The 27,387-nt window shown below is 43.3% G+C and overlaps 1 protein-coding gene across 1 annotated transcript in view; it reads right to left on the bottom strand.

Moving 5' to 3' along the window:
• LOC138247178 (killer cell lectin-like receptor subfamily B member 1B allele A) overlaps nucleotides 1–27,387 on the bottom strand; it is a 344,850-nt gene that overhangs the window by 142,924 nt on the left and 174,539 nt on the right. Inside the window, exon 5 of the mRNA XM_069201923.1 lies at nucleotides 2,892–3,055. Within this exon, the coding sequence (XP_069058024.1) occupies nucleotides 2,892–3,055 (164 nt within the window). The remainder of the gene's footprint in view (nucleotides 1–2,891; nucleotides 3,056–27,387) is intronic.

Below are 27,387 nucleotides of genomic sequence, written 5' to 3'. Positions count from 1 at the left end.
GAGATTATTAAGACAGTTAAGGACCTTTTGGGAAGATGGCTTTGGGTCCAAGCCCAGGCAGGTACTGGTGTTTGTAATTTTGTAAACTAATATGGCCCTATCTCTGCCAAGACTGGGGCCCTGCAGCATGTATATTCCCGCACAGTTCAGTTTGAAGGCCCTATTACTGTTTGGGGGAAGGGAGGCATTTTAATTTTCTTCAAGATCTCAATTTAGATATTCCAAGGAAGAATACAAAGCAATCAAAACCTGCAAGCTTCTTTGCCACTTTTAAGGTGTATTTTGGTATTACATACCCATGGTGATTCCAATCCCAGTCACTTAGGCAGTTTACTTGTCACACTGCTAGACATAGGGCAGATTCTAGAATTGTTTTTTTCTGGTTTCTCAGTTTTTAGAAGGATTGAAGAGACACATTAATATGACTTATTTTTCTGACCACGCAGCAAACATTTTTCAAATTAATTTGGACTCTGCCCCTCTCTATATTGTTAGGGACACTTTCAAGGTAGCTTTGAGAGGCCAGGCAATTGTTCGTTTCTCTGTAACGGCAGAAAATAGTAAATGTCTACTCTCCATACTTCAGGAGGATGTTGAATGTGCCACTTTCACTTTAATTCGCAGTGGCGGCTGGCAGCTTTAGGAGCGAGGGGGCGGGCGGGAAGCGCACACACACACTCATTATTTCACACGCAGACATGCATGCACGCACATCCATTAACAACACTCATAACATTCAAACATGCACCCACGCACCAAACATTAATTTTAAAAGTTCACACACACTCATTCTTTCACGCACGCACATCCATTAACAACACTCATAACATTCAAACATGCATGCACGCACCATTCATTTTCAAACATCACACACACACACTCATTCTTTCACACATGCATGTACATCCATTAACGCTCATAACATTCAAACATGCACGCATGCACCAAACATTCATTTGAAAAGATCTCACACACTCATTCTTTCACACACACACGCACGCACGCACATCCATTAACAACACTCATAACATTCAAACATGCACACACACACCAAACATTCATTTTAAAACATCACACACACTTACCTTCAGTCCCAGGAGTGTTGGGATTTCTGCCAAAGGCAGCAGTCCCAACCTCGTCACAGAGTGGGATGGGGTCAGTGAGACTGCTGACCCCACCCCACTCTGTGACGAAGTGTCACTGATTGACACTCGCCCTGGGGGCTTCAGGGCTTAAACCTGAAGCGCCCAGGACAAGTGTCAATGGGTGACGCTTTTCTCGTCACCCAGGAGAGAGCCTCAAGGCACCTTTGCTGAGCCGAGGAGGTCATGCCCATAGGAGCTGTGACCTCTCAGCCCAGCAAAGTTCAGCTCAGGCAGCCAGGAGTCTGCGCAAATCATGCATGTCTCACTGCTGGTTGTCTGAGCTGAATATGAAGAGTGTCTGTCAGGCTGACATTTGTTCAGCCTGACAGACACTCTTCATGAGGGGCAAAAGGTGATGGGGACGTGGCCCCTCCGCCCTAAAGGTCGGGCCGCGCCTGCCCATGTGTGTCTTGTACTTGTAGTAATTACAGAATACAGAAAAAATAAGTGCCGTCCCTCAAAAATATGTGCCGTCCCTCCACCGACAACCATTGGCTCAAATTAAGCACTGAATTAACTTAATACATCATTCTACTTGACAACCAACCCTTAGATGTAAGCTTTAGCTGTTCAGACTTGATGCCCATGATAGGCGAAGATTTAAATACTTTCTGGGTACGTAAGAGGCTTGCAGTATGATCTGTTTTCTATGATTCCAGAGACAAGAGCTATATGTTGCAACAATTGCAATTTAGTTCCACAGGCCCAAAGAACTGGTTTGACTCCCTGTATCACCCGGCCTTACGAGCTCTTCCCACTCCTGTAGCATGCATGCCTTACAAACCCTGCTGGCCGCGGTATCTCTGAAGTCTTACCAGCTTTTCCTGCCTCTTTATTACTTCTCCTTATCAGCTCTGTCAGTTACTCAATAACGCTGAACTAGCTCTGCATTATCCTGTATCATCAATGCCTTACCATGTTTTCTTTCTCCTGTATGACCTTACCAGCACTACCTGGTTCTCAGTCGCCCTACCAGCTGTCAGCTCTGACTTGTCTTGTATTAGTGCCTTCCTGATCCTGAATCGCTAGTGCTATACTAGCCATGGCATTTCCTGTATGCTTTCCCAGCTCTCTGTGCTCATATATCAATGATGATTACTAGCTCTGCCTGCGTCTGCATCACTGATGCCTTACCGGCTGCGTTTGCTCCCATGGTACTGAATCCTTATCAGCACTGTCTGCTCCTGTAGCACTGAAGTACTACCAGCTGTGCCCGCTCCTGCATCTCTGATCCTTGCTATTGTGTCACTGATTCCTTACCTGCTGCGTTTGCTCCCATGCCACTGATGCCTTACCAGCTCTGCCTGCTCCTGTGCCTCTGATGCCTTACGAGCTCTGCCTGCTCCTGTGTCACTGGCACCTTACGAGCTCTGCCTGCTCCTGTACAACTGAAGTATTACCAGCTCTGCCTGCTCATTTATCACTGATGTCTTTTCAGACCATCTTACCCCTGCATCACTCATACTCTTATAATTCTGCCTGCTCATGTATCCCGGATGCATTACCAGCTCTGCCTGCTTTACCAGCACTGCCTGCTCCTGTACCACTGATGCCTTCCCAGCTCTGCCTGCTCCCGTGTCACTGATGCCTTACAAGCTCTACCTGCTCCTATGTCACTGATGCCTTACCAGCCCTCCTTGCTTCTGTACCACTGATGCCCTACTAGCTCTGCCTGCACGCTCCACCTGCTCCTGTATCCCTGATGCCTTACCAGCTCTGCCTGCTCCTGCACCACTGATGCCTTACCAGCTCGGCCTTGTCCTCTATCACCACCAGGTGGGAGCTCCTGGAGGAGCAGTCTTCATGGCTCGTGCTCCAGTTCTTCCGATCTGTTTTTGCTGAAAAGTAATAGCACTTCCGTCCATGCAGCTGCCAGTCCAGGGGACAAGATGGCGCAGGCTGAGCTCCTGCTAGAAGAAAAAAAGAATGACTAGTTATTGGGGATATAATCTATTGAGTTAAATAAAAAAGATAAGCAGAATGATCCAGTCAGGCACCTCAGCTGCTAAAATGAATTAGAGATTTAAGTGTTTGGTGCTGAAATGTGTCTACCTGGACGTCGCAGATCTGAATACTGGTGGGAAGACTATGTACTGTGAAATGACGAAAGATTAGTAGAACCTCCTAGTTACAACGCTTTGAAACATCAACATTATGGTAGTAGTGTTGTGTGAAGACAAGCTATTATTGCTTTCTGGCAGTGCAGCTAAAAAGTTAATAAATAAATTAGCAGAGATTTGCAACTACACGTCGATTTGTCCCTAAAAGGTCCTAAGGTTTAATTTACCTGAACTCTTAACAAATGACAATGCCCTAAATAGTGGGAAGTGTGCCACTTGCCCCCTGCCTCAGTCACTCGCAGTTGTAGAAACGTCCATTCAAGATGCCTAGATGCGACATGACAGAACAAACGAGGGGGCATTTATGGAACGTTTATTAAAATGACACAAATTACACAGCTTTCATTTAATAAATTTCCGTTATCTCACAGATGGATGGGCATTCCTTTGAGATTGCAAAGTCCCACCTTCCTTATCTTTCCAAAGGTACTGCTACCAGAAGTGAGTAGGGATGCAGCTAGCATTGCCAGAGTGGGGAGAGATGAGCAAATTAAAGAAATTATACTGGTGATGGTAGGGGCGTGTTTGGTCTGAGTGCTTGAAGATCGTCACAGGAAATTTAGTCAAACCAAATCAAATTCATAGAGTCCAAGTATTACCCGTAAATGTCTCAAGGTGATGAGGGGGTCAGTCCTCTGTGCTTCAGTCAAAGATCCAGGTCTTAAGGTCCTTCCTATATTGAGGTAGCGATGGTGACTGCCTGATGTGCAGGGGCAGGGTGTTCCAGCTCTTTGTGTGAGGTAGGCAAAGGATCTCCTTCAGGCGGAGATCTTTCGTATGTGGGGTATGATGGCTAGTGCTTGTTGAGCTAAGTGGAGCGGTCTGGCAGGTGAGTAGAAGGTGATGCAGTTTTTGAGGTAGGTGGGTCCTAGGTCGTGGAGCGCCTTGAAAGCGTGGACAAGGAGTTTGAAGTTGATCCTCTTCTCGATGGAGAGCCAGTGGAGGTCCCTTAGGTGTCTGCTGATGTGTTTGCGGCAGGGGATGTCCAGGATGAGTTTGGCGGAGGTGTTTTGGATGTGCTATAGTTTCTTCAGATTCTTCTGGGTGGTGCTGGCATAGTCCAATGTAGTATGTGTATATATATATATATATATATATATATATATATATATATATATATATATATGCATGTATGTAGTATTTCTGTAGCATGCACCTAGCCAAAAGGCAGCAGAGCATTGTACATGGTCAAAGCAAGCATAAAGTAAACAAACAAGAGGAGAAGAAGCTGGGTTATGGATGGTTTTTGCTTTGTGATGGAGTGTTCTTTAAAGAGGCGTGCCTTCAGTTCTTCCTAAATTGGAGCAGCAGTCCTGATTGATATGGACATGTTTCAGATTCTGGATGCATAGATGTAAAAGGCCTGCTATCCTATGTTTAAATGTTCACACTTCTTAGTCTGGAGGCTAAAGGTTTGCTGATTGTGGGTGTGCCAAGGTCCAAATGTAGTGACAACATATGTCTAAGCATTATCCGTTAGTCAAAACTTACAACAATTAAATGGCTAGTGTGTAGAGGATTGAGCATCTTTAACCATATTACACCTGTGAGATACCACTCAATATAAGAGCTTGCATTCTTAGAAAGCAGTGTATGAGAAGGTACTACAAATGGGAGCACACTAAAAAACAGTATCTGATTCACAAAGCTAGGTTAACTTGAGTAGATGTTCCCAATTGTAGATCTACTCCTGCATGGAGATGTAACTTGCCACTTTTTTCTTATTCATTGTTTCTGAGTGAACATTTATGTAGAAGTATGTCCCCTCAAACCCCTTCAAGTGGGGATGTGCGACTTCTAAGTTAATCATAATAACCTTTCATGTGGTGGTGAATATTTCCACCACTAGACAGATATCTCTGTAGAAAAGTGCCCCTTTTTGACATGGTCACCCTCACTTTGTGCCTGGTACTGGTAGTTGATGCAATTGTAACCTGCTAACCAGTTCCTCTGTGCCAGATCTCCTTACTAAAACTGTGCAGTTGTTCCAAAATTGGCAATACCTTTAACATCCTTTAAAGTCCTTAGTAAATATTACTCCTATTACAAGAGTACTAAAAAGGGTCCATAAGGGCTGCAGGATGTATTGCGCCACCCTAATGAACCCCTCAGCACCCGCATGCAAACTGCCATTGCAGGCTGCGTGACATTGTGCAGAGAAAAGTGAAAACACAACATGGCACAGCTCCTGTGTTCCATACCTACATACACTGCAAGCAGTATAAGTAACTCACCACTACAGAAGGCATTACAGCCCTAAGGCTGGGCATATACCCTTCCCACTTAAGGCAACATTAGCAAAATGAATTAAACCCATATCTGTGACTGGGGGTGAGTGTTTGAAAAGTTTCAACAAAGTCCATCATTTTATTTTGTTTTGTGATGTTGCCTTGTGCGCTCTAAGTGGCTAGGATATGCCCAGACATCGGTCCCTTCCTCGCTACACCACTGGATTCAAGCTAGCCTGGCTGATGAAGGGTGATACCCTGAAACCAGTCCCAGGATGCTTGTTTCCTGTCCAGGGAGGACCTGGCCTGGCAGTTTTGGCTTGACTGTTCCCATGGGGAACAGGGTCAAGACTGATTTGGATATGGCTGGGTCCAAACTGGGGTGACGTGGCGAGCAAACTAACAGTGGGTTAAAGCCAGATCTGTGACTGGGGGTGACTGTTTGAAAAGTTTCAACACTCCGTCCATCATTTTATTTTGTTTTGTGAGATTATTGTACTCCTATTTGGCAGTCCACAATTTAAAGAATATTGTCACCAAATGAGCGATCTCTACCACCACAATATATATTGGTAGGGGCGAGGTTCAGTAATCAATTATGCTTTTGTTTCAAGGAGTATGCACTTTTTCACCCTTGATGAGTAGGTTCTTCTAACTATGTATCAGGGGAGCCTGCACGTTCTATGTACAAAAGACTCAAGGCGTAGGCTTGTTTGGCACTGCAAATATGAAGACAATAATGAATCTGATCACCAATTGGTGTAAGGGCCTGGTTAACTCTTGTTCATCCGATGAATTTGGGCCCACTGCAATACTGAGCAGCTTTGAATAATTAACCTCTTGTATAAGAGACATGCTGTTTAGGACTATAGGAAAAAGTACGAGACAAGGTAAGTCATGGTTTGGCAAAGCCTGCAGAACAGTGAATGTTAGGTTGAGAAAGAAATTGAAACAATCTCCCAGGACCAGCAAGCAATCAGTATGTGTAGGAACGCCTATACTGTGCCTCTAAAGAAAAGAAAGGCAGGGCTTAAGGATGTGGAATGGGACACTCTTGTAGCTGTCTAGCAAGTCCAAAGACTCCCCAGGACTCCTGGAAGGCAGTGCACACTGGTCTTGCCTCAGGGGTATACCGCTTGATAAAGTGAGCATCCATATCGGCCCTGAAAGCTGGATAGACCATTTTAGTGTAATCAACCATTCCAGTATTCAAACTCAGAGGAAAGATTGGTTGGTTGTGCTCTGCCCCTCAATATATACTTCTCATCTGAGGAAGTTCCCTAAAGACATCTTCAATAGCCCTGCAAAAAAGGCTTCTGGACCAGATGGGATCCCCATGGACATATTTAAGTTAAATCTGGTGTTTTGGTTCCCCTTGCTCATCAATGTCATAAATTCTGTGTGTAAGGCTGGGGTCCCTCCGTCTTGGCGTAAGTCCATAATCGTGTCAGTCTTTAAAATGTACACGACCCCAAGAGCTATCACCCAGTCTCACTTCTTGACTGTTACCAAAGTAATTGGGAGAATCATATTAGATCGCCTGCTCCTTTGGACTAGGGGGGAAAAAATATTTCTCTGGCCCAATGCGGGTTTAGAAAAGGTGTAAATTGATACACGTTTTGGAATATCTTAATTTCCCTGGGCCTTGAAGCAGATATGGTTACTTTTCTAAGACAGCTTCATTGGGACCATTCTGGGTCTGTAAGATTTGAGGGATAAAGGAAAGTGCTCCTTGCCTTTTTTGGTCAATCAGGAGTGCGCCAGGGGTGTTTGATGACTTCGAATGTATTCCTGCTGTACATAAATGAACTTGAAGCTGAACTGGTGAATGTGAGGGCTGATGTTCCTTCGGTCAATAAAAAACACATGCCGGCATTTCTGTATGCAGATGATGCTGTGCTGCTTGCTCGGAGAGGCAATTGTTGAAAGTTATTAATTTCCATCTTTGTTGTCTTTATGAAGAAGCTTGTCTTGGAAAACAATTTTTCAAAAACTTTTACTAGGGTGTGCTGACCAAAAAATACTAAAACACGCTCAAAATGTATCGGGGGAAGAACGATGGAGAAAGTGAGCCAGTTCCCTTTCTTTGGGCTGATGTTCGATGATGCATGTTCTTGGGTTCTGTGCTTAGGGAACAGGATAAATCACTTTTTGCATGCAGTTGGCTCTATTGTCTCATTAGTTGCCTCAAAAGGAAAAACAAACCTGTAGCCTCTAAAGTAGAGATCTATAGGTGAAAATGCCCTCCCACTTTGATTTACAGCTCGGGAATTTGGGGCTATAGGGATGTGGGAAGAATACAAACTGAGGAAACGGGATTTTGAAGTTGTGTGTTGGGGGTTCCTGCATCTACTTCACACTTTGCATCCCATCAGGAGCTAGGTTTGGAAAATGTGGAAGATTTGATCAAAGTTGGACCACTGTTGCTATGGTGCTCAATCTGTTTGCATGGGCCACAATCCCCTGGCTCAGATATATCAGGGATACAACTCTTGCCCTAGGTTGGTCTAGGAGGCCGGAAGGTATTACAAACAAGCATTGACATAGCCAATAGGTCTCGCCTTTGGGACTTTATAAGTGTATAACCATGCAGCACATTATCCTGGGTGCTGTACCCCCAGTGATTGAAAAGCTGTACAATTATTGCAGACTGGGTCAAGCAGTCCTCAGGAAACACTCCAGGGCTTTTTAATGCACGCCCATAAAGACAAATGCTTCCATGCAAGTCAACAGCACTATACAATGGGGATAGCTTCTAGTCCTGATCTCTATGTAAAAAGCAGCTGTGACAGGAGAGCACTGGATTGCGAGCATTGCTTCCCGGCTCCAGAACATTTGGAGTCCGGTACCCTCTGAGGTGGCGAAAGGCAAAGGCCCTCCTTCATAAGCAACGCAAAGAATATTGTGCCTGGCACTGCCATCAGCCCTCATTCATGTAATGATGCTGCTATCAAAATCAAAATGAAAGAGAAATGCCCGGGTTTGAGGTCAGCTCCATACCTTCGGGGCGCAGCTGGGTGCGCTTTCGCCTTTCTTTGGGGTGTTTTCACCCTTGGTTCCCAGCTCTGAGGAGGCTACCTCACAGAATAGGTAGGTGTCATAAATTGCTAGAAAGATTGCTGAGTGAATTGTAGTGACATAAATAGTGTTGTGCAGATCACGGGTTTGAATTCAGTGTATATCTTATTCAGCCATCCATCCTTCCAAGGTCGACAAGCGAGAGCTGTAGAAATGTACTGGCATCTATTTTAATAAACTTAGAAATGGCAAAAGTATGTTTTAAAGGATTAAAAAAAGGAAAGTTAATGTTTACTTTTTATATATACACCAAGCTCTTTTAGTGTTTTGATCCTAAAACGCTATCCAAACAGGCTGATTGGTGAATAATCTGTGACCAATATATGTTTTTGACTGACAATGCAATATGTAAAGTATCAATGTCTTTTGTTTGTCTTTTTGTTGTTACATTATTCTAAAACTTTGTTTGATCTTATTGGAGAGGAAATGCTGCGTAATTTGCTGGGTGCAGACTTAGGGCCAGATGTAGCAAAGGTTTTTACCCATTCTGTGTCTATGGGAACAAGCATTTACAATGCGACGTGTCTCGCGTTTGCTCATGTTAGAGCTGATCGCGATGTAAACTCTTAACCCGACTTTTCACCTATCGGGCAAAAGTGTATTTATGTACACAACCCGAAAAAGTGAATTCAAGTATGTAAAGCGCTCGACTTCTGCCAAGTGAGATGCGCTCTAAATTAGAGAAAAAAATAGTCCACGAGCCAGATGGAAAACAGCGAGCCTCGCATGTTTTTTGTACTTGGTCACTGCGCAGGAGGAGGGCTAGCCACCGGAAAAGGCATGACGTATGCGTGCCTTCGACTAATGAAAGCAAGAAGATTTTATTCGGGAAGCCCACGAACCAATAAAAAGCACTGACGTGAAGTTGACAGGGCTCCGAGCCCTTTTCTAAATACAAAAGAGTCTCCCTGCGTTACGCATGTGCGAGCGCATGCAACGCAGGCTCGACCCTAAAAAGTGTTTGTACATATGGCCCATAGTACCAAGAAATACTGGTTTGAGTCCTGGTTTCCCTATCTAACTAAATTGTGTGATCCTCGGCAAATCCCTTTTTCTACCAGCGTGGCAAATATTGAGAGTACCTGGAAGCGATACAGGGCATATGGCCACACAATCCTTTTCAGGTTGTAGATACTCATGGGGAGCGTATTACCTCTAACGTACAAATATGCTGCTTGGAAATGCCTATAAATTGTCACTATCACTAATTTGCATTCTCTGCTTCTTTAAGCAATAGCTGAATGTTATAGTTTGCCGGTTTAAGTATGTGTTGTCTCCTTTAACCTGCGAACTATATTTCACGGATCAAATCCCAGCGGAACAGATTATCCTTCCATACTCCATAAAAATCAAAACCACGTTTTTCTGAGGTTGATTAAATAAGTACCACGTGCCCATCTTAACGAGGCTGGTAAAATGAGTACCCAGTCTGCGCTTTAAAACGAGGGATATGGCACGTCTTTGTTACTGTTGTTTGTGAAAAAAATGAGCAGCATATTGTTGGACAGCCTTAAACAGTCAGGCCAGTGAAAGACTGTGAAGGAGAGAGACCTTGCAGTAGATGTCTCTACCTAAATAAACAAGCATTTCAATGCAATGGGTCTCGCGTTTGCTCGAGTTAGAGGTATTAGCGTTGTAAATTCCTAAGTGGACTTTTCTTGCCACATAAAATGAAAGTAAAACAGTTGACAAAAGCGAGCTGATTTCAAAGCGCCACGGCCGCCAGGAGCATGAAAACAAAAGAGAGGCACAAAAGGAAAAAGAAGTTCACTCACAATCAAACATATCGGCAAACGTGCAATTATCCATGTCACAGGGTCTATATCAAACGCAGTAACAAAACTGCCCCAAGGAAGAACAAACGTAAAGCATTTACCAATGATAACAAAGGATTTTTGAAAGCCAAGTCCATCAACGAGTGAAAGTGATGGGCGTGGTTAAAAGCCCACAGATAGATCACAGCAGGTCAGAGCGCTTGGGCCCAACCTAAAAACTGCCACAAAGTCCATTGGAGTCAGAATTCCACTGTGAGGTATTTGAGCATTGATGCTGGCAAATATTTCTGTTTCAGGGTACCTGGCCTTTGTCCTGTAAACAGCAGCAGACCTGCCAGGTGGGGGCTGCAGCTGACCAGCTACCACGTAGTTGCTTCTGCATCCAGTTATAACACCCCGGAGTTTGTTATGAATTGCATTACAGATGTCTAGGAACCTCCTGGGTAGTTTTTTGTTTTTTTTGCTGGGAGAGCTTTATATCTGCACCACTTACATACAGTATTTTTTGTAGGCACAGGGGGTTAAGTGATTTTCCCAGAATTACAGGGTGTTGATCCATTGCTGAGACTTGAACCCGGTTCCACAGTGCCCAGTAGTCAGCTCTGACCATTACGCCATATTATCTCATGGTGAGTAAAATTAAAAACTAACATAATCTGAAAAACATATTACACAAACCAACTAAAAAAACAGACATCAATTTACAGAAGTTTCTAACATGGTGTATGACTGAGCTCTAAAATGAATCTTAAATGTAGGATGTCCTCAAAAAAATGCATCAAACCCATGCAGGTCATATGTAATCTGCACTCTTACAGCTTCAAGGCGTCTTATACAACATACAGAATACATCCATGAGGAGGGGCCCAGGGTATGTGCTGAATGTGTCCCCTTTAAATACTCTCGGCATCACCAACTCAACACGACAAAGAGTCTCCAATCAGCCAGTACATCAAGCGCTAGGCAGAAGGAATTGAATCAGCAAAGGCAGGAGGTTCAGATGTCAGGAGTGCAGTGGTCCTAAGTGTGTGAATCTGCATCTCAAGAGTAAGACACTAGGGGCAATAACTAAGCAAGGATGTCATTGACCCTGGTGCACGCAAGGAATGTGGCTCAGTTTACAGCTGCTGGGGTAATGAAATCCAGCAATTATCAGGATTCAATGGGCCTTTCTATGCCCCAGTGCCACTGAACTTGCTGCACAAATGGCTGCTACGTTAATGAGCAGGGGGCTGATCCACAAAAGCTTTAATGATTACAGGTAGCACAACAGGAGTTTTCTTTTAAGTTCTCTTACATAGGACAATGTTTGTCTAAATTGTTATTAGAAAAAATACGAAAGCTTCGATCACTACATTGTATTCCATAGCGCCACCATGTTTGCTTCCCAGCACTGGCCACCATTGCTAAACTTAGACGGCTGTTTAGTAGATGCAGCTATGTCTGAAAACCTGATAAGCACACGATGTCCTTGGCGGGGCACTCGTGGTCCCCTCCTTCACAATTGTAGAAGATTAACTGCTCCTTGGCACACTTTGAATCTCCCACTGGCCTATAAATGCGGCCTTTCTTGTTTTTCTAATTACTTGTGGCAGGAGAGTTCATAGATACATAGCACTGCTACCCCTAGCTCTTTGAGGATGTGAGGACCTTGAAATGACAGCAACACAATACATGGAACATAACACATGACAGTGACTGTGGATAAAAATATGTTGCAAGTGGATTGATTCCACAGGTTGGGTTAGCTTACTGGCAAACCAGGTGTTGACGATCCCCAAATAGCTCTATGCCTGGGAGAGGACCCCTTATGATACCTCTTTGCCTTACTCCTCCCCTCCTGATGCCCAGGGCAATAAAAGCGGGGTGATCTACCCTCTATGGCGGCCCCATGTGCTCAGCTACCATCCTAGCAGGGGAGCAACATTAGAAAGCTGTCCCCCTTATGTCACCCTGAGTGTGACGTGGCCAGCTACAGATCAGACAGCCCATGGCGGGTGCTACCCCTGGTCGTGTTGGAAAGGGATGTGGGATGGAGGTGGAGGGGCGGGAGACATAGAGGAAGTATTGTAGGTGGACAAGATTGTGAAAGAGCATGGCATGGTCAGGTAGCCGCCAGAAGGTCCTGCAACCTCCTCATCTATCTTTTAAAATGTAGAAATGGCGAACAACTTTATTGATATGACGAATGCAAAGAAATAAAAAAACCTGTGCAGTGTAGTGGCGCTCTGGTAGTCAACGTTTACGCATATAAACAATGTGTGCCAAACTCCCTGGTGATCCTTTCACTGGATCTATCCCCGCTGTATATGGATGAAGGCATATGGGAACTACTATGGAGACATTTCTAGGTGCTTTTTGAAACTGGTAATTTATGTTCTGTTGTTGAGTTTATTTGGTAACTTTACGTAACTAATTGAACTTGCCTGGTTATTTCAGGGCTTGGAAGAGTCACTACTCAGCGATAGGTTGATTCCTCCTAAAGCTGGTTTGGGTAACACAGAGACACTGACTAACACACCAATATTACACCCAATGAGAAGGAAAAATGAGAAAAAAACGTTTCATCAACAGAGATGAGAGGATATACTTTACTTGACAGCCAGTCTGCTGTTTCAGTGCTTAAAAGTGAGGGCCAGATTTAACAAAAAAGGAAGGTGCGTGCTGCTGCGCCAAATTTGGCAGTGTCACGCACCGTCATTTTCAAAACTCAGGCATGCCTCGTATTAAAAAAATTACGGTGCACCCCTGTGTTTCCTCCTGCGCTGGCGCTGTATTTGCTGCCGTGCACCAACTCAGCAATCTTTGCATCGTTGTGCAATGATGGATGAGTTGAGGGGGAGATTGTGCACCTTCCTGCACAAAAACAATCTTAAATGGCGATTAGCTCTTTCTATGTGTGCTGCAAAATGCAGCACACATAGAAAGAGCAAAAAACAAGCGTGCTGCAAGTGCTACACCTGGGGTAGCGGTAGATTTTGGCGCTGCCTCAGGTTTATGAAAACTCGTAACTCTGGGGCAGCGTCAAAATGCAATGGGTGTTGCTGTGGCACACCCTCAGCAGCACCAATTGCATGCCCTTTCCACGCAAAGTGCTGCGTGTGAAAAGGGCCGTATTTACAAGGTGGCATTAAGCCACAAAAGGTGGCTTAACGCCACCTTATAAATACGGTGCAGTGCATAGCTCCACTAAAAGTGACGCTCCGATGGTGCTAGTGGGATCCTAAATATGCCCCTGAGCCTGCTAAAAGACAAGGGAGGGCCGGCCCGGACAGTTATGAGGGGTCAGTTCTGGTCGGTTTTTACGTCACCAATAATGTGCCTGGCATTCTGTGTGGTGTTTAATTATATTTTCGGGCCACTTTGACTGCGCTAATTCTACATGAAGTCGACATTATTATTGAGCAAAGGTTTCTGTCATATCGGACACTTTTACAAAGTAGAAGCATCATTTACAAATCGTGCCCCATACGAGGCGGCCATAAAATAATGGATTGCTTAATAGGTGTAGGTGATGAGTTAAAAGGGTATCTGCCCCATTTCTGCACCCCTAATATCAGGCTGCCCTCCTCAGCATCACCGATGCAGGCTGCATCTCCTTTCCACTGAACTTTGTCCCAAGTGGATAATTATTTTCCTGTTAGATTCATGCAACCTACACTGCACACTACCCTCCTACCCTTCCCGAGTTCCTCCTGGCTCCCGAGGGAAGCTCCCCCTTGCTTCCCTTGCATGTATCCTCCCAGACTTGGTTCACTCTGCGCCCAGAGCTGCGTGGAGCTCATGGGAGAGGCAGCGGCAGCACAAGGCAATATGACTATGCCCTGGTGTAATGAACTGGTGCTCACGTAAAGCACTCCATTACCTCCAGGTACATCCTTCCCGATCCAGTCCTTCCTACTGAGATCTCATCTCCTTCTGGCAGACCCTAGCTGACTCGAAATACTTCCCCCAGCATAACTGCCAATACCCAGGGGCCACTACAAAAGGAGGAAGTCAGCAGATACACATCATGTCATTTTTTTCTGCAAAAGTTTCCCTTAGCTGACGCAGGTAAGTGAGGTTTTTTACTATTTCTTGGTTGAAAATACTGCTTTAGCGTCCTTCTTTTTCCTTGTGTATTTGGTTCCCGTGGCCTCGCTACAGTGATCAGGGACTTCTGTGTTAAGTCTTCCCTTTGTCGCTTCAGCGTTTAGTGCAGGACGCAGTGTTTGATGTGTGCAGTGGGTTTGGGCGAGCTCCCGAACTGCCTTTAACACTCGAGAGCCGCTCGGGTATTCCCGCTCATGTTTGTGTTCCTGGTTGCGGCGCTGAGCGCCTGCTTGGCCATTGTTTACCCTGAGGCTTTGCCAGTGCGACAAGTTGCGGCACACTCCCGGACTTGCTCTCGCAGTCAGGAGACGCCCGGGGATTCCAGCTCGCATGTGCTTTATGGTTGCAGCACTGAGGACCGTGTTACCTGCATAGCGCTGCTACCCTTAACCCTTAGGGTGTGTGCAATTGGAGTTTACCCAATACCATGCGTGCGACTTAATAAATGCCAGGACAACGTTTTTAGGTATAATATGTTGCAAGTTTATTGATTACACAGGTTGGGTTAGCTTACGGGCAATCCCAGTGTCGGAGATGCGTTTCTTAAAGATTGGCCGACATCCATCCTGAGAAAGCTAGAGCTGTTCCGTCTGGTGTTCTCTGCACCAACATGCTTAGCATCTTAAAGCTCGTACCTTTATCGTGGTTTACCACTTTATTAATTTTGTCATGCTCCTGACAAGTCAGAGCGAGACCCCGGGCAGTCTCCACAGTTGCTCAGGATTCCAACTGTACCTTGCGGGATTAAGTAGCGCCGTGACGTCATCCCAGGCCCCGCCGTAAAGGCTCCCAGTGGCCTGAGGAATAGCTTTGGCCCCAGTAATCACCATCTGGAGGCCTTTTAATCAATTTTAAAGCTTTAGGATCGCCCTGTAACTCCGCTTTGCGACAATTCTTGAGTTTCCTGTAAAGAAATTCATGTTATAAACGTATGTTTCACATATGTGACCATCTCTTCATCTGTGAATGCATCCAGGCTCTTGTTTGCCTTGTCGTAGGGGTGAGTGGGAGGTTGCTCGCCGTTCGCACAAAGAGGCCCAGCCCTGCGAGGTCACCCCTTAAAAAGACCTCCTGGCCTCACTCCTCCCTCATCACACCTTGGGAGCCATAAACTAGAGGTGGACCACCCTCCCCAAGTACGGAGGCCCCTCCTGGCCATTTGCCTTCCTAACAGGGGAGCAACGCTAGGAAGCTGTCCCCCCTATAGTCGCCCTACGTGCGACGTGGCCAGCTGATCACCACCCTCTCCCGGAACCAACTAATCAATGACACCGACACAGCCACGCGCAACCTCAGGCAATGGATCGATGACTGTGCCAACACGACAACCCACAGCGGATTCCCCAACACAGATGGAACAAGGTCACCAAAGACCAGCTGATCTCCACCCTCTACCGGAACCCACCAATCAATAACACCGACACCGACACAGCCGCCCGCAACCTCAGGCAATGGATCGATGACTGTGCCAACACTCTCGCCCCAATCATAAAACCTTCAAACAAACGCACTGACAGAAAGGCTTTCTGGTTCACCGCCGACCTCCAAGAATCCAAACAAACATGCGAAGACTTGAGAAGAAGTGGCACCAAGAAAAGACACGGGACAACCACACAGCCTTCAAGAACACCATACGCAGGCACCTTCAACTCATCCGAACCGCCAAAAGAACCTCCTTCAAAGAACACATCAACAACAACACACACAGCTACAAGGAGCTCTTCAACATCGTGAAGGAACTCTCCAACCCTGGAAGGAGGTGTGACCCCTTGCTCCTTTGGTTTACCGGCTGTTTTTGAGTTTTTTCAACAGTGCCCTGTTATACGTTCCCCAGTTCCTCCCCGAGATTTGCCTTTCGTTCCTAATGGTTTGATGGGAGCACCCCATGAGCCACTGGACTCCTGGGATCTTAAATATCTGACTCATAACGTTGTGTTTTTGGTGGCTATTTGTTTGGGGTGCAGGACTGGTGAAATTGGGGCTTTTCTTTCTATCTCTCCTTTCATTTGTTTTATTCCAGATAAGGTGGTGTGTGCGTCCCAGTCCAGTTTTTCTGCCTAAGATTCCTTCCTCTTTTCACTGTTTTTCCTGTATTGTGCCCTGCTCCATCCTTAGAGGACGATGGTCGTCTGCACGTGCTGGATGTTCACATGACTTTGCCCATTTATTTGCATCAGACCTCCTCTTTTCAGAAGTCTGACTCCCTGTTTGTTACTTTTGGGGTGGGTGGTAGAGGTTCTCGTCCTTTTACTTCTACCCTCTCTCATTGGATTAAGCCCACAATTTTGTTTGCCTATATTTTGTTTCCCTCTGATGTCCCTTCTCAAGTGCAGGGTAGGTTCACCAGGGGAATGGTTGCTTCTTGGGCCTAATTTAAAGGGGCTTGCTTGAAAGGCATTTGCTGTGCTGCCACGTGGTCCTCCCCTCATACTTTTCTGTCCCATTAAAGTGTTCAGTTAGGGGAGGGCTTTTCTTCTTCTTTTGCAAATCATGTGTTGTCTGCGGTTTCCTCATACTTATGGTCTTTTTTCTCGTATTAAAGTATTTCTGCATTTGTACTTTGCAGTCTGCTATGTTGTTTTTCTGGGGCATATAATCAATCTGGGTTGCTTTGGTATTTCTCAGTAGTAGGGACTGGATCGGGGAGGATGGACATGGAGGTAGTGCTCCAGTTACTTACTGGTAATCTTCATTACTCCAAGCCCAAGTCCTCCCCGATACAGTCATGTGTTTCCCCCCTCCAGTCTCTTTTGGGGGGGATCAATTATATATGCTTCCTTTTTCTGTGGTTTGCTTGGTATTACAGGATGCGTATCTGCTGACTTCCTCCTTTTGTAGTGGCACCTGGGTAATTACGGCCATGTTAAGGGAAGTATTTTGAGTCAGCTAGGGAATAGGGTCTGCCAAAAGTAGATGAGATCTCAGTAGTAAGGAGTGAATCAGGGAGGACTTGGACCTGGAGTAATGAATATTATCAGTATGTAACCAGAGCAATACCTTTGGGTCAAGTTTGCGCTGCACAAAAACTACAAAAAAGACAACAGAGACTGAACTGGCATTGTTCAACCCATCAGCTCATAGCCAGCCTCCTCTGACGGACCCCAGCAATGAGAACAATATCCTGTTTTGATGTAGCACTTCAACAGGACTTTCTCAGAGTTTCTAAAGGCTGTAAATAATAGCACATCACAGAGCATCCTCCTTTTGCTACCCACATGCCAACCATATGAGAGCCATCAGCAATAATAATATAAACCCTGTTTATATAGTCCGTCAACCACACTTGTCGGGTTTCTAAGTGCCTTAAATACAAGACATCTCTATGCAGCATCCTCTCACTGCTCACACCTTATCGAGAGCCCCCCCAATATGATAAAGTGAACAGTGCTATTTTATAGCATTTCACACTGCATTTCTGCAGGTCCTAACCTCAGTAGAGTAGAAAGCAAGACTGTCACCAGACAGCACATCCTCTTCCTTCTGCCCATCCCTTGCTGAGATCCCTTCAAAAATACAATGATACCTTGTTTTCTTTGAATAGTGCCTTGCTTCACATTTGTGTAATAAATAGCAGGTCACCTAAATGGTGCTCCACTAACCAACCCGCGTCCAGTTACACAGCACTGGGGCTACCTAGAAAGGAACAGCGCGGCCCTCATTCCACTGGCATCCCTTTGTGTTGTTGACGAATTGGACAGACAACTGAATAAGGACTGTCCTAACTGGGATCCTTTGTAAGCAGCATGTGCACAGACACAGTGACAACAAGAAATACCAGTAGGATACTTCGTTGCCTCACTGCTGTTGAAACAGGAGTAATGCTAAGACAGAACTACAGAACACAAACACTTCATTCTAAATGTTAAAAAAAGTTACAAAGACATGAAATACAATGGCACAAGTAGAAGACGACAAGTCTTGCGGTGATACTCCATGGGAGTTAACAATTGAGAAAAAGTTGGGGTAAGCAGGAAGCATTATCCACCTAGAAACAGCGTTTTTTAAAGAACACTGACAAAAGCAATCAAAAGCTGGAGGCGGACTCTAAGCCCACAGAGTGAATACAGCATGTCTTGACAGATAGCACATGCGGTACCTAGGCTCGACCTAAAAAGGATAAAAGCTGGGTTAGGGATTGCTTTCTGTCCCAAATAGGGTCCCAGGCGGAGGGTAGGGAAGTAATGAAACCCACTGTAAGAGAATATTGTCTTTTACAAACTACTGAGGCGGTGACTCCATTTTTGAATATAGTCTTGGGTACATGGAAAAAGATGCTGCTGACTCATTTCAGACTAGGTTCATTTAAATGGCTCCTATGTTTACCACAAGGCAGGTTTGCTCCCTCACATTAATGTACTTGCCCATGTGATGAGTTGTCCCCTCAGACCCTCTTGTATTTTGTTTTTTTCTGTAAGTTTTATTTTCACCTCACAAACAGTTTTTATTACTTTGCTTCGAAAATACAAGTTTAGCAAGTGTAGAGTAGCAGTGATTGTTTTTACAACAACTAGAGGGCCATTTCCCATGTAATGCAGTAGGCTCATTTTGAAAATGTGCATTTCATTTGGGTAAGTCTATTATGTCTTAATGATTTTTTATTGTTTTTATCTACATATGGAGTTAGTGGCCCTCCCTCCTTTTTGTTCAGTGTGACTTTTTTTAAAAACTTTGAATCTATTAATCATGCATTTATGCATTTTAATATGATTGTACCTCTCTTCAATTCGTTATTCTTGTTTATATAATGCATGCACTGATTTTTAAACATTATGTATCTTTTATGATCTGCTTTTTTGAGATCAAATAAACAGTTTTGACCTTGAAGTTCAAAGTAAATTACAACTGTATTAAAATATAATAATTACATTTTCAAATATTAATTTTTAACAGTAATTAAAAAATAAAATTACCCACCTAATTACAACGTTTTTAATTTTTAGTAACATTGTTAAAAGTAATTTTATTAATTTTAATACTTTATATATTTTTTTAGAAACTGAAAACGTTTTTAGAAACTTAAATGTGTATGAAAAGATACAATTACTCAATAAATATAGTTGATTTTTCATTGCTAAAAAATATACATATATTTATGCAATTTAAAGTTTAGTTGAACTATTTTAACATTAATTCCTATAGGGTGTTATATTAATTGCTCACCTTTGATATTTTCTATGTGAGTGTGCTCCAGTGCATATGTGGTGCTTGACTTGCTCTGATGGACACTTGTAGGGCTGCTACTTTAGAAGTGTTAAGGGCCTTACTTTTATGGTTGTGTGTTTTGTATGAGCATGTCAATCCCAAAACCTAGCTTAATTTTCAGACAATTAATTTGAGTAATTATTCTCCAGTTTCCCCCACTCCCTCATTTCCTTCAGCTTTCACTACAAAATAGTACACTGATGTGTGTGGGAGATTTACACACTGAAGCAGAGAAACCTGCACAGGAAATATAAACGAGTGGCACAAGTGGGGACCTCCACCTACAGCATTGTGAGTTGCAAGTTGCAGAAAAGTTAGCAGTATTATTGTAGTGCTACTTTATGTACTCTAAAATGCGGTTTGGGAATAACCCTGCATTGTAGTTCTGTTGAAAGATCTAGAACTGCGTTCAAAAACTCCTTTCTTGATAAAAAGGAACACTGACTTAGGTCAACAATTACATAGGACACACCAAAGGCAAACAAGTGCGATGTCCCTTCCATGCTTCTTGACATAGAGATAAACACAGAAATAAAGAGACAGAAGGACAGAAGTAGAGGAAATATGTGAGAGTGATTGAGTGTATGTGCGTGCATGAGAGAAAGAAAGAGAGAGCACACAAGAGTCTAAACATCTTAAAACAGCATGTTGGCCTTCCTTTGTCTTTTGTGATAGACCTTCATTTGTAGTGCTCAGCTTCTTCTGAGAGTGTGTAGAAATATGAAACATAGTCTGTGGGTACAGGTCTTCAGTAGTAGAGTTAGAACAGCGACAGTTTGACCCTGAATTGTATCACATTTCTCACATTGACACATCCAAAATAGCATCAGTTCACCTAAATCCCTTGCAACCCTGAATTCCCATAATCACTCAGTTTGAATGTGTGACAACCGGCAACAAAGCGGTCAGACACAAGCAACTATTCCACAGCAACTCACACCCCACATCAGACGGCTTTTTGATGCTCCCAGAGGGTCCTTAAAAAATCACAGTGTGCCTTTATTGACACTCCACATAATTTCAGAAAAAAACAACTGGACCTCAATGTCCTTGATGACGCAGAAATGAAGGTTTTACATTTATTAGCGCATAAAACGTAGTGCTGCAATAATCAAGCGTGACTTTAATAAAGATTGTACGGGGACAAAATGTGCCCTCAGAGTAGTTTGCCAACATTTATAAGCGTGCATTATATAACGTGATGTATTAGAATTGTACTAATCTGACATAACCGTAAACGTGTGCCATGATTTGCTTGTGTGAAATGTTTTAACTTAGCATAACTTTAGTGGAGGCTTCGGCCTAGTTGCCTTGTCTCACGGTTTAGATGCTCGTATTTTTCCAATGTGCTAATGAACGTGTATTCTTGCTTGAAGCTGTACTTTTCCAGTGAGATCGGTTCACATGCTTATCTTTAAGGTTTCGTGCCAGCCTGGCATCTTCTTCTTTGCTCCAAGGTCAATCTGCAGGTGCGGACAATGGAAGCTCTGAAAGTGAGTTAATTGGTAAAATATGTTGCAACTTACGTTCCCGACTCCAAGGATAATGTATGCCTAGGTAGAAGCTTGTGAATTGTTGTTTTTGATTGGACAATTTGAAGCCAACCTATGAACCCTCCAATGGAAGACCCTACTGGGTTTGAACTGTTGTTTATTTAAACCTGGTGCACAAGAAGAAAGCAGCCATTACCCGCCATTTGCAGACTTTACAGACATTATGGCCCATCTTGCCGACCTCGCCATTTTGCCATCTACTACGATGCCAATTGATGTTCGACGCCATTTTGAATGAGACTCTGATGCTTTCTCTAATCGAGAGAAAGAGACTTTAAGTAACTCTTGCCCTAGAGACTTTAACTTTGATTCGTCCCTTTGCATGAAGTAGTAGTTTTGTCCTTTTATCTTGCCGCTGTGAGGCAATTGCCCCGTTCACCCTGCCCCTTTGCCCCCGTCCCATGATCGAATCCGGTACCTGTGAGACGAAGACTTCCTTGAATGCTGATTGAATTTGGTAAATATGAAAGGAAAATGTACAATTGCATTGTGTTTTCTTTTTAGGTAAGCAACTGCTGATTTTTGATAAGAGCCCTAGTTAGGAGTTTTTTCCAAATTAATGTTGCTAAATTGTTTTTGCATGAAATCCCACATGCAGATGCTAATTTGAGGTTAGATGAGGATTCATTTGTTGCACGATGCAATTTGAGACCTTGTTATGCTGACTAATGTATGCAATTAGCCCATTACAGATTATCGTCTTAGTAGTTTGTGTTGCCATCATCGAAGGCATTGTTATTCAAATGCTGCATAGATTGCATCTTTTTCGCCGTTATGGACAGCTATTAATGTTCATTTACATATATCATTTGGTGTTGAGACACATATATATTGTGCTAGCTTTGTTAATATAGGGAAAATAAATTCATTAACTTTGCATAAACTGGTGTGGTTATTCATGACCGAAAGGTCATGATTCGCCGAAATGTTTTCTGGATTAATTATGAAGTGTTATGTTGATCAGGGTATTGCTTATGTTCGTTATTGATTATTGATTTGATTAAATTGATTACTCTCGGGTGAAGAGAGCCCCACTTGGTCAAAAGATTCATCGACCCAAGAGCGTCCAAATACAGGTAAATTATTAGGTCGGAACGCTCTATCATCCTCCACACAAATCTATGGTGAGCCTTGTAGTTTGAAATTTGGTTTTGTAGGTTTGCGGTCCTAAGTCCCTACAGGCTGACTGCTGTGCTCTCACGAATAGTACACAACCACACTCTTATAACTGACTTTACCAAGAAGCTAAGGATTAAATGGGCTCGACATTTTCACTCTGTTAAAAAAGAAAGAAGTCTGCTGCATATATATTCAAAAGGAAAAAGGTACTTGCTGGGGAAAAGGCTTCAATGCTCACTTCAAACCTACATCTCTAGCAATACAGATGTCAGACTTGCTCTTCATTTGAGCTTTGTAAGTGCCACTCATTTTTATTTTTTTTCTTCATTACTTCCTTTGGTTCACCATTGTATAGTAAGTGTAATTCATATTTTTTTAACTTTTCAATTCCAACCTCATGTGAATCTGAGTTCATACTAAACATAAAAATGGTACGCAGAAAACACATCTTTATTCACAAGAGAAATTAAAGCAAGACACATCATCTCAACTGCTTGCAACCAGGAAACAAGTAGATGTACTGCACAACACTTATGGCCTAATTTACAAGCCTTTTGCGCTACCGCTTAGTCATTTTTTTTACGCAGCGGTTCCACTAGCAGTGCATGTTACACTGCTCCATATTTACAAACTGACTTATTGGGCCTAATGAAAGTCCTGCGTCACATTATATATAGGTATAATGTGCGCAGGGTTAGCATTCTCATGGGAAAAGCCACGCAGAACTGATGCAGTGAAATTTACATTTCACTGCATCATTCTGCGACTTCACTGTGCCAAAATTCTACCACCTGCTCAGAGCAGGCGCAAAATTGAGGCAGTGCTTTTTCTTATGGGAGACTTTTGCATTGCTGGACTTGCGTCAGTTTAACAATGCTACGTCAGCAATGCGTGAGTTCAGCACCAACCGATGCGTCAGAATTTCTGATGCATCAGTGAAAATATGCACTCTGGAGCTCTGTATTGTAAATACAGCACATCTAGGGCGTTGTTATTGAATGTACGGGACGCGCAAGAAATCTCACACATGGATACATCACAATCTTGTAAATGAGGCCCTTAATTTTTTGGGAGGCTGTTCAGCATCCCCATGTCTTGTATGACAACGTCTGGCAGCACTGCTTTTTAGTCAAGGCATAGTGCAATCCAAGACTTTTAGTTTATCTTAGTTCCTCTTTTTATATTGTAGCTTTTGCATCAAAATCCTACAATGAAAATGACTGGGGAGTAAGAAGGTTGGGGCTGGCTAAATCTGTAACACATGCCATGTGGCTACTTATTTGGTGTGTGTGCTTTTTGAAATAGACCGAGAGATACTGAACCCAAATCAAAGTAGTTCGTCAACACACAAATAAAGCACTGATCCAGATGATGCCATTTGGGACCACATACGAAAGAGATTTTGTGATTAAAATATAAAATATTTACTTGTACTTACAAAACAGGATTCACTCATCAAAATTGGAAGTGTTAGCATGTATGAGTCATAGCAATCTAACCAGCAAAATTGGAAGGCAATTAAAACAGGGAAGATACTAATCAGGTAATGAGAATCAAAAGAAAAAGGGATATAATGATGCACACAAAACTTCAAATTAAAAAACACAGCCAATTTATGGATGCTTTCAACAGAGACCTCATTAAAAAGTTCCTCCACCAAAAAGGAAATGACAATCGGTATAGTTCAGCCCTGCCAAGGGTTGCATTCCACAGATTATACAGGGTGTTTTAAAGTAATGCACTAATCCAAGGAGTGCGGTACCAGAATAACGTAGTCTGAATATCGATTGGCAAAAATATTATGTTCTAAATGATGTCTCTCAAAATATCACCCAATTGGACATAATAGAAGAAAAATTGCACCCAATGGGGTGATATTTTTGTAAACAGTTTTTAGGACACAATCTTTATGTCATAGAATATTTCCATGTAAAAAATTCTGAAACACGACACAAGGGCATTAGATCGTGATACAGTGAAGCGAGTTGGGTGTTTTCTCCCTGCTCTTTGCTGCTCAGCAGTCATGCTGGCACCATTTTCATAGTGGGGTGCTGGCCATCCGCATCCGATAACTAGGACTGTTTGGAGGTTTGAAATTATCCAAGTGCTGCTTAAAGACTGATTTAGAGTTTGGCAGACAGGAGTACCCGACCTGCCAAACTCTCAGTCTGCCCACCTCATTTAAAGATGGAGGGGCCTCCAGTACTATGGCCCTCATTACAACTTCGGAAGCTGCGGGCGCCAGTATACCACCAGTGCTGGCGGTATATCTGGCTCCCTATTATGACTTTTCCGCTTGGCCAGTGGACGGAAACAGTGTTTCCGTGTGCCTGCTCAGCGGAAAAGTCACATCAACATTGCAGCCAGCTTGTAATAGAGCCGACGGCAATGTTGATGTGCAGCAGGTGCAGTAGCATCCGTCGTGCATTTCACTGCCGGAAATTCGGGCAGTGAAATGTGCGATGGGGCTGTGCCTGGGGGCCCCCTGCACTGCCCATGCCAAGTGCATGGGCAGTGCAGGGGACCCCAGGGGCACCCGAGTCCCCATTACCGCCAGCCTCTCCATGGCAGTGTTTACCGCTGTGGGCAGGCTGGCGGTTGGGAACTCATAATCCCCAGGGCAGCGGTATGTTGGAGGGGCCCGCGGTATGGCCGTAGCTAATGCGCCACGGTCATAATAGCTGGCGGAACACCGCCAGCCAGTTGGCGGTGTTACCGCCAGCTTACCGCCAGCTGCCATGGTCATAATGAAGCCCATTGTCTTTGTATGCTGACAATGCTGGGTTTAATTGCTGGACTACCGAAATTCTTTTTACATTTCTTTGACTCCCCAATGTACTTGACGCATGGATTCTTAAAGTATTTGAGTGCATTTTCCAGTTCAATTTGTTGTAAAAAATTATGCATACATATGTGTAGGAGGTGACTTCCTTCACCAACAGATTACCAATTGATCAAATCCAAACATTTAGATCTTTGGCAAGCACAAAATAATTTGTTTTTCCATATTTATTACCAATTTGTTAGACTTGCAATGTTTACTGAAAGTAACTAATTTCCTTTCGAGCCAAGCATGTTTCATGTTCAATAGAGCTAAATCGACGCATACAGTAAACAGAGAGCATGATGACTCCCTGTTGTGTTCCTATGTATTTGTTACCAGTTACTCACATGTTCTGTTATAAATATAGGTTATGGTTGGGCCACTATGATAAATTCTGAAATATAGAATTTTGAGGGGGCTTGTGGAGAGAAATGCAGTTGGGAAGAGAAAACTGTACTGTCCTGCTCAAATAAAACTCTTTCTGGTACTTGACGTGTTGTAAATTTGTTTCCAGCACCCCAGGAATGTGAGTTTTGTAATGTCACTGGCAATGTAATATAACATCACGTGTTAACCAATTCTCTTCTGGGATCCATACATCTGGGGGCGCTGGTGTCTGACTTTGTCCCTTCCTGGACCAACCTCCAAAATGTTCTCATATCCTTATAAAATATCACTCTTATACTTTCATCCCAATTGGATTTATGATAATCCTTAACCTGTCCTTAATCTGGACAGTGTAATCTGTTTTTATTATACAATAGTATTAAAGAACTGTATCACTGCAAGTTTTACTCTCTTGTGTGCCTTATAGCATCTGATTGGCTCGTGCCTGTTTATCCTTTCTCATGATTAGGCTGAGTTTGAGACTGCTGACAACTGCCTTTATTATCTCAGTATATGTGCTGATAACATAATTATTATCTATCAGCCAGCTGTTCAGGTTTATTGTTCTCTGTGTCTAGGTGAGTTATTCTAGGTACTAGTCATCAATGCATGTTATCATTTGTTTAGGAAAAGTTATAGGTAGTGATAGTATGGTTTTTGCTTTTCTATTTTCAGGTTTACCTCTGCTTTTAGAGACAAATGATCTCAACCGCTTAGCGGTACTATCTGAAGGTTGTTGAACTGATCACAGTTCCAGGCTTGTGTAAAAATGTTATTTACTGGCCACTTCCGATTTAATAGTGTGAAGGTTTGCCGGGCTGGGATGCCGGTGTTAAAGCGACCATTAACACAGCTAAACCCCCAAACAACCATATAGTTTTGCATTTGGACAGGATACCCTTGTTTTTACACAATTTAAACATAGTGCCTTGGGTATGTTATTCGCTTTCAACACCTCCGCTTTTGCAGTTTATTTTCGAAGAGGGTTCAGATGTAGATTGAAAACTCTCAATAGAATTACCAGGGTATTCGCAGGTAATACAGACACAGACATTGACTAATTGCACCTGAATCCTGTTATATTGATTATCCCCCAGAGGCACAAACATTAAACACAATTAACGATGTGACACATGCTGAGTCGCCATCCATTCAGTACATAGTTGTTATCCCTTTATAATCTTAGTGGAGATTAGATTAATTAAGCCTCCTCAGGGATGACCGGAGGGAATATATATCTCGAATGGGTGCAAATTTGTGCAAATCCATCGAATGTGGGTGTTTCTCCTCACAACCATGTCTCCTGACAGCCAATGGTCATGTTCTCAATTTTTTTTATAGATTCCGTGTCTAGCACTCTACTTAGCCCAGCCACATTCAAGGAGAAACCCCACAGGTTGTATGGATCACTCTAGTCCTAATCTACAGCACTAATGCTTATATTTTCCTCTTCCCACTGAGGCTTCAAGCAAGCGTACAGGTTTCCCCACTTTGCTTTATCCACACTCACTACTTTGAGTTAGGGTTACTTTGAGATTTACCTTGCTTATCCCTACTCATCTCCTTTGTACTTCCTGAATGCTATAATTCAGGGATAAATTAAGTTGATTAAAACTGAGCTCCGCATGTTTGTTTAGGAGGGCCTTTACCATCCCTTTCTCTACCTCTTCTTCAGGGGTTACTTTTAAACTTAGGAGGTTTAGCTACTTTTTTAATCTTTTTATCACAACAGAATTAAACTATATTTTTGAGACCTCCTTCCAATCTTTACTCAATGTATACCCTACTTGATTGATACCTTTCCTAGAGATTTTTTCTATGGAGAAACAGGGCCTGATTTAGACTTTGACAGATGGGATACTCA

The sequence above is a fragment of the Pleurodeles waltl genome, chromosome 7, assembly GCF_031143425.1.
Source record: "Pleurodeles waltl isolate 20211129_DDA chromosome 7, aPleWal1.hap1.20221129, whole genome shotgun sequence".
NCBI lineage: Eukaryota > Metazoa > Chordata > Amphibia > Caudata > Salamandridae > Pleurodeles > Pleurodeles waltl.
Note: the sequence above shows the minus strand (reverse complement) of the source record. Positions and strands in the feature narration are given on the sequence as shown.